The following is an 8374-nucleotide window of genomic DNA, read 5'->3' on the forward strand; positions in this document are numbered from 1 at the left end:
CCCCAAGAAGCCTTTCTCCCACCATCTCCACAACTGCAACACTCACCCCTTGAAAGCACAAGCTCTGTCTGCACACAGGCCTCCTTCCTTACCCCCACCCCAGCCAGGTACATGCCACAGCTCGGGACACGGCAGGCACACCAGTCACCATTATTACAAGACAGCCAATTCTGAGCCGCATCGAAGTAAAATGTAGAAGAGCAAGCTCTTTCTCCACATTAAAAATGAGCTCCAATTTGCCAACAGTTGATTTACAAGAGGGTTCCCGGGAGCATCGTTACTGATTAATTAAAGCGGATCCACCTTTGTAGTTCTAATAGGAACATCACAGTCTTATTCACAAGCGCGGATGGCGGGGAAAACAGAAACAGGGCTCCAAGCACGCGCGTTTGATCGGAAACACCTTTCTCCATCAACCTGTTAACTCGTGCAACTGGATAATTAATACAGCAGCGTTAATGACGAGATGGAGTCTGGTGAGTATTACAATAAATCACAGCACCATGGGCATGCCCAGTGGCTCTTTACCCAGGCAGACAAAACGGCAATCGGATCCTGGGTCCGTTCCTGACCTGCCACTCACTAGCTGTGTGATCTTGGGCAAGTTACCTAACGTCTCTGACCCTCCATTTCCTAATCTAAAAGAAAAAAAAGATGGAATACATCATACCTTCCTTGCCTCACAAGGACGGACGTAAGTCCTAAGATGGAAAGCGTTATAAAGTGCTGGCCGATGGCAGCAATAAGTACTAGTTGTACTTCTCAGAGGGTGATGTCTCCCACTTCCAAGGCTAAAAGCACTCCACCATGCTCATGAGCAAAGTGATATCGAAAAAGAAAAGATAAGAAGAGAGCTGGTACGTTTTGAGGAGGCACCCGGACAATTAACTCAGTGGCAGTGCTGTGAGTAAGGGTGGAAAACCTAGGCCAGGCCCCATCTTTCTAGAGGATTTCACTAATCTCTTAGTTTTCACTTTTCATTCATTCATTCATTTATTTTATTCCTTCATCAAACACAAGCTCCAATAATGTGCTGACTCTTTCTTAGTTGTAGAGAAAACAGGAATATAGGACCCAAACCCTACCCACAGCCTCGGGTCACCGCAGCAGAGACAGAAATGATTCAGACACAAATCAGGCACTTGTTAGGGCTTTCATATAGGTAGTTGCCCACAGGGAATTTTGGAGTTCTCCTGAGGTGAATGGAGAACACGGGCGGTGTCTCTGAGTGTTTCAGGGTGCGCTCCCTGGGCAAGGAGATCCAGACAGAGGGAACAGCATGTGCAAAGTCACAGAGGCATGGAAGAACATGTCCCGTTTTGAGAACTGTCGCCATACGAATTGTCGCCATCTGCTGGGGCTCGGGCTTCATGTGCTTAAGGATGGGCGATGCTCGCGCGTGTGTGTGAGTGTGTGAGTGTGTGTGTGTGTGTGTCTGTTGGGAGAGGTGATATGTTCTTGTTCTACAGGAGATGGGCAGGAAAACATATCAGCCAGGAGAGACCAGAGGAATGAGTGCCTGAGAATTTACAACCCACAAACCTGAGATATTTCAAGACCATAAGTGTGGCTTAGATTGTCTTGTATCCCCTCTCTCCCATCCATCCTTCTGCAGCCTGCTCAGACTCTCCTTCTTTCAGGAAGCTGCTCTGACCCCCCAGAATGGATAGCTCCCTCTTCTGTGTCGCCGCTGTCCCATTATTGCGTTGTCTCTACAGCAGTGTGCAGATGTCACCGTCTGTCTGCTCGTCCATCTGCCTTCCCCGTGAGCTCCTTGATGGCAGCATGCCCCGTGCCAGCACACATGGGTCCTTGGGAACGTGTGCTGAATTCCACCAAGTGCCCTGGCTGCCCGGGCGGTGGTCCTCACCTGCTGAGAGTGTGATGGTGCTGAGCTTCACGCGGTAGAGGTTACTGCGGACCCTCCACTGCTGCGCCATGGGGTAACCCATGGCCTCGTCATATCTGACGTCTCCTGGGGGAGGGAATAGAAAGGTCACGTGAGCCCAGCATTCAGAGGCTCCCAGCCACACCCTCTGCCCTGCAGCCCCGGGCTTGGGATAATGGCCACCTCTTCTAAGTAGGCAGAGGCTCGGCCTCAGAGTGTGGGCTCTTGCTGGGTCCAAGAGCTCTATCTGGACCCCAATTTCAGGCCTCGACCTGGCCTCTGTTCTGGGCCCCTCCCCTGCTTTTTCTCTCTGCCCAACAGCTTTTAAGATCCCTTTACCCTACAAATAAAAGTGGGCTTTGGTCCCATCTGTCCCCGTTGGCACCTTGTCACAGGAAACTAGACACCTCAGGGCCTCAGTTTCCCCATCTGATACTGCAGCTACCTAGGCTGAGCTTACTTCCATAGGCAGGTGGTGAGACTCAAGTGAGGTAATAGAAGTGAGAGCTGTTTAGTAACTAGACATGCTGTACATGGAAGCTGGGGCCAGCAAACTGCAGCCCACTTATCACATATTGTCTATGGCTGCTTTCATAGGATGACACAGAGTTCAACAGCTGCCACAGAGACCAGGCAAAGCCTAATGCATTTATTACCTGACCCTTTATGTGTGCCGACCCCTGTATAGACCACTGTTTCGTACCATGGAAACATGAGATGGCCATAGGCATCACAAAATGCCTGGGCACATACATAACAGGTTTCCATTTCAGGTAAGATGGAGAAACACTGGCTAAACAAAATTAAACACGATTTTTTTAGTGTGCGGTATTTTGCAAACTTCTTTGAGCACAGAACCCCTTTTGTACAGAGGGCCCACTACAACTCACATTCCATAGAACACTTTTTGGGGAAACACAAGTATAGAAGAAAAAATAAAGAAAGAAAAGAACACAACGAAATTTTAGCAAGTGGTTAACTCTGGGGGGGGTGGGTGTATAAAAGATTGTTTTTTTCCTGATTTATATTCATCTCCATTGTCTACATTTCCTACCCTGAGCGTTTCAAATTCTCTTCTTTATAATCAGGGAAAAAATACATGAAAGAGAAAGGCTAGTCACATCGGCGGTTATTATTATTGTTGTTATGACTTCTCTGCAAATGGCAGGCACATTTTCTATCCTTTTCTTTTGCCCCCTGGTGAGGAAGTGCTTAAAGAGATATTTGATACCGAGATTAAAATGAGAATCTCATTGGAACAAGTGATTTCCTCCTGGACATTACCGCAGTATTAAAGTTGTCCATTACTGTCAATTTTTTTCCCCCCTCCTTAGCCTTTTCAGGAATAATATAATTTTTTGAGAGGCTTTTTTTTTAAAGTAAAATATTCATGATCCCCAAAGATGCATCCACTGGAGCGAGGTTGTTTTGTTCTAAATATGTCCTCTGGGTTTATCTGCTCTGCCTGTCCTGTTCTTCCTCTGCAGAGGCCGAGGAGAGGGCCGTGTGTCGAGTCAGGACAGAGACAACAGCCTGCCCAGGAAGACTAGACACCAGTGCCCAGGCAGCCTCTGCCCGTTTATTCGCACTTGTCCTAATTCAGAACAGGCTTGGAAGGGGGGCCGGCCAGCGGGGCTGCTTCCCAGAGGAGGGAGGCAGAACATATGAATACAGGCTGTTCACATAGCTCATCCACTTGGTGGCATGGCATCCAAGAGAGAAAAAAAATACGACTTCTTCTGGCTGTTAAGAAATTTCTCAAACCATCCTCTCTGCCTCTCACCGCATCCCTGGGCCTCCGCCGTAAGTGCTTATCACTCCATCCTTCACTCCCCCATCCCTGGTCCTTCCTGGATTCCAGTGCCATGTCAGCTTCTTGAGAACAAGGCTGTGGTCTGTATTTTCCCAGTTCTTCAGAGCCTAGAACAGAGCCTGGTACATAGCAGGCTCTCAATACATAACAATTTACTAGCTCACTCACTCATTCACTTTCATAAACCCATGCCTGACCCCCGTCTTACCCTACTCCATCCTAGATCTCCACCCAGGGACTAGGGGTAGAATACAGCTATGGGATAGGGGAAGATATTTTTTTCTGGTAATTACAAAACAAATTAACTCTTGAAATGTAACAGCTTCTTTGTTAAGAAATCTCCAAAGACCTTCAAAACAAACCAAATAACCCTAACAATTCATAGCACTCACGTGGAACCACAATGTACCAAGCATTTTATATCCATGATCTCCAATTCTCACCATAATCCAGAAAAATAATTGTTACATCCCACTTTTCAAGGAGAAACAGAGGCTCAGAGAGGGGACCTGCTTAAGGACACACAACAATCAGTGACAGATCCAGGGTCCTTTCCATTAGAGCAGAGCATCACTCCACAGACCAGAGCAATGCGGCTTTAGGAGGTGGTGAACTCCCCGTCACTGGGGGTATGCAAGAGGGAAAATCACTCAGTAGGGATACTGTAGACCTGATTTCCTCACCAGTAAGGAGAAATCGACTAGCTGCCCTTCACAGTCCATATAATTCTATGATCTTATGAAAAATGAAAATTAAGGAAGGCACGGCCGATTTTAGACACATTTTACAAAGCACTTACCCACCCACTTCCTATGATCTACATCTGGGCCCCTCTTCAAAGTAGGGCAGGTCAGGGAGGTGATGACGTAGGACAGTGGATACAGCATCAGCTTTGCAGTCAAGACCGACTGGGTTTAAATCCTGACTCGACTTTGGACTAGCCATGTGACCCTGGATGAGTTCAATGATCTCTTTAACCAGCTTAAAAGGGGACAATGACACCCTTGGATTAACCCGTGCACAATGCCTGGCCCCCAGGAGACTCTTAACACATGCGGGTTCTCCCCTGTCTGAGATCAGATGACTTGTGCAAGGTTTGTTAAGAGCTTGCAAGAGATAGAGGGGAATGAAACCTAAGTCAGTTATGTTTCAGGGTCTTCCCTGGGGGACAATGTCCCTCTCAATGAGATGGCTTGCTCATCCATCAGGCTGACCACTCTCCCTGGGCAGTGGTTAAGATATCCAACTACTATGTCACGGAGGCAGAGCCAGGGTCCTTACACCTTAGGAAAGTCCCCAAGGAAAGGGTAGGAGAGGAACTGGGAGAAGAGGGGCATTGTGGGATGGGATAGAAACAGCGGAGCAGCAGGAGAGCCTGCAAAAGATAACTTCCCAGTAAAGGACAGAGTAAGCTGCAGAGTGGAGTGAAAAGGGCAGAAGGCCTGGAGTCATGGCACCTGGTTCCAGTCCTGACAGATTTGCGGTGTGGCCTTGGGCCGGTCCTTCACCTCTCTGAGTCTAGATTTCTCATCCATAAGATGGGAAAAAATCATACCCACCCCCCACAGGATAGCTCAGCACCCACATTCAAAATTAGCTGTGCAACGGAAGTGCTTTCAAATGAGCGTGGCTTCTGGTTGGGGGTGGGTCCACTGATTTTATTTTAGAATATTTTAAAAATGAACCTTGAGCAACAAGCCAGCCACAGAAAGACAAATACCACATGGTCTCACTTACATGGGGAATCTGGAAAAAGTTGCACTTGTGAAAGCAGAGAGTAGACTGGTTGGGGGGTCGGGGGCATGGAGAGATGTTCGTCAGAGGCTACACAGGTTCAGTTATGCAGGATGAGTGAGTTCTGGAGATTTAATATGCAGCGTGGAGACGACAGTTAATGACACTCCGGTGGGTGCTTGCAATTTGCTAAGAGAGGAGGTCTGGCCTGGGCTCAGAGCCTGCGGTCTCAGGGGAATCCCTAGCGCTGCACATCACAGCACATAGTAGGGGCCCAAGAAATGGCAGGTCCCTTTGGAACCCCATACGTCACATAGGGGGAGGCCTGGAGAGGCCCATCTTGGAGGTGCTGAGGACGGATATGCACCTGGAGATCAGGTGTGAGGCCAGGGTGGCTGGGAAGGGGTCCATATGTATGTCTTACCAGTGAGCAGCTGGAGGTCCGGGAGGGGCTCGGACAGGACCCCCCGGCATTGCTCCTCCACAGGCAGCGGGATCACCAACAGCCCATCGGCCAGCTGAGGAAAGTCCTTGATGAAGTTGTTCTCCCTGCAGAGAGGAGCACAGAGACTGCGACATTGAGGAAGTGAAGGCTTCTAGGGGCTGTGGGGCAAGAAGGCAGGAAGCTTGTGGTCAGAATAGAGACTCATGAGCGGGGAGGCGGCTCTGCTGCACTCCTGCTGGCTCCCTGAATCCCAGCGCTGAGAACACAGGGCTAAACAGGCTCTAGAATCTGGCCAGCAGGGGCTCCAAATCTGGCCAACCACATATGAGCTGCACAAGCTACTGGTCCTCTCAGAACCTCAGTTTCTTTGTCTATAAGTGAGATCTCAGGGTAGTTATAAACACTCAATGGGCTAAAGCTGCCAACGGCTTAAGACCCAGTCTGCTGCTCTATAAACTGTCTATCTGGCTGCTGAGGTCCCCGTGCATTAGCAGTGACGATGGGGAATCAGGCTGTGAGGAAACTTAGGGCAGCATGGGGGGCTTGCAGACAAAGCGGGCGAGGCTGAGCTGGAGAAAGTTTTGATAGAATGGGTGTTAGTTGAAGTGGGAGGACCCTAAGAGAACATTTGGACCCAAATCCCCCTTTTACAGATGGGGAAACCAAGGCCTAGAGAAGGGCAGTGACTTGCTCAACAATAATCGCCGAGTTGTACTCAAAACCTAGGTCCCCCAAATCCCAGGCTAGTCTCTCTCCTGCCTTAATTCTCCAGGCGCTTCTACAGAACCAGGGTGACCTCCGGGGACTGAACCCTGAACAAAAGTAGTCTTAAGAGGGGTGGGTAATTATGCATTACAGGGAGGCAGGCTGTAGTCTTCCAGACAGTAGACCTGCTGAGAAACAGAGCAGCCTGCCAAGAGAGGTTGTGAGCCTCCTGTTTCTGTGAGTGTGTGAGCAGGAAAGTTGATAGCCACTTGGCCTGGATGGTATCGACGGCATTTCTGTACTAAAATCTGACTTTTGAGGTCTCTTCAGACTCAGAGGTCCTCAGAGTTAGAGACACTAACTACAGTTTCAGTCTGGCAAAGGGGTATTTATCACTTCATTTGTCACCTGGGATTTGCAACCTTGAAATGAAGATCAGAAAGAGGAAAACAAAAGTATGCAGTGCTAAGCAATGCCTTGGGAGCCTGGGTCTCGGGCAGTTCACCAGGAGCTGTGCAAGCTGTCGGGTGGCCTGTCACCTTCCCATCTGCATCCCGCATCCCACACTCCCCACCCCAGGCACCTGCGAAGCTCACCATCAATTCATCTATTTAGTCCACACCTTCTCCACGTCTGACCCCTGAGCAGGTCAGAGTCCAGAAGAGGAGACATAATCCCATCTTCAGCATCTTTATCACCATCATCATCATCATAATCATCACCAATGTCATCTCTGACTATTTATTTATTGAAATCTTATAATCTGCTAGGATCTAGCTAAGCACTTTGCATCCATTTTATCATTTAATCTTCACAGCAACCTGCAAGGTAGTTATTATCTTCATTTCACAGAGGACAGAAAATAAGGTGCAGAGTGATGAGGTGGCAGAGTTGGGATTTGAACCCAGGTCTGTGTGTCTGCAAACGTGATGAGCTAATGTAGGACTGGGCCTGGGACTGTCTGCGGGCATGCGCGTGCATGATGGTGAGTTTCCAGGTGCACACCTGTACACTGAGCGTGCTACTGTGTGCCTCGCTGGGCCTGCCCCATCTGTCTGTGGAGCCCTGCTTGTTTGTCTCCACGTGTCACCTAGATGTGCTGTGGCTGACCTTTGCTTTACCTGCAAACCTGGGTCCCCATTTCAGATCTTCTCTGGCAGTGTTTTTATAACCGGAGAGCAAGGGAGACCGCTCCACCCCCATGCCTCTCTCCTCCAATCCCCCTGCCTCCGGGGGCAAATCCAACTCCAAAGGGACAACAGGAGGCAGCCCGGTGTCAGGATGGCCGGGAGCCCAGCTCGTGATGCCCCGTCTTGGAGGAAGGTTTGACCCCTGAGATTCCAGCAATCAGGGAGGGTCTTGAGGAAGCACCTGAGAAAGAGGGAGAAGATGGAAGGTGGGAGTGCGCAGGCCAGTGTGGGAGGCTGGGAAAGTGGCGAGGACAAAACAGAGGATGACAAGACAGCAACACCAAAGACTAAGGGAGTTCCCTCAGGACCAGGTCCCTTCAAAGGCCACCTGGGTGATGGCCGTCCTGCGCGGCCTCCGCCAGCAGAGGGCGCCCAGGGCCTTCGCATCAGTCAGCTCTCTAGGGAGCAGCAGCCTGGCAGAAAGTTCCTCTGGGCTAAGGTCCCCAGAGGGAACCCAGGTGGCACCTTCAGGACCCACTCACCTGGGAAAGGTCACAGGGAGGCTGGAGGGGTGCTGGCTTAAACTCAGTTCGTCAGAAATCCAATTCAGATTCAGAGAAATGAGAGAAATGAGAGAAATGAGAGAAATGAGAGAGAGA

General features: G+C 49.7%; 1 protein-coding gene across 1 annotated transcript in view; it reads right to left on the bottom strand.

Annotated features, from left to right (window-relative positions):
- ASTN2 (astrotactin 2) overlaps nucleotides 1–8374 on the bottom strand; it is a gene marked incomplete at its 5' end in the record, with an annotated part of 619820 nt that overhangs the window by 244147 nt on the left and 367299 nt on the right. Inside the window, 2 exons of the mRNA XM_019656843.1 lie at nucleotides 1871–1975; nucleotides 5860–5984. Of these exons, the coding sequence (XP_019512388.1) occupies nucleotides 1871–1975; nucleotides 5860–5984 (230 nt within the window). The remainder of the gene's footprint in view (nucleotides 1–1870; nucleotides 1976–5859; nucleotides 5985–8374) is intronic.

The sequence above is a fragment of the Hipposideros armiger genome, unplaced genomic scaffold (assembly GCF_001890085.2).
Source record: "Hipposideros armiger isolate ML-2016 unplaced genomic scaffold, ASM189008v1 scaffold_267, whole genome shotgun sequence".
Classification (NCBI taxonomy): domain Eukaryota; kingdom Metazoa; phylum Chordata; class Mammalia; order Chiroptera; family Hipposideridae; genus Hipposideros; species Hipposideros armiger.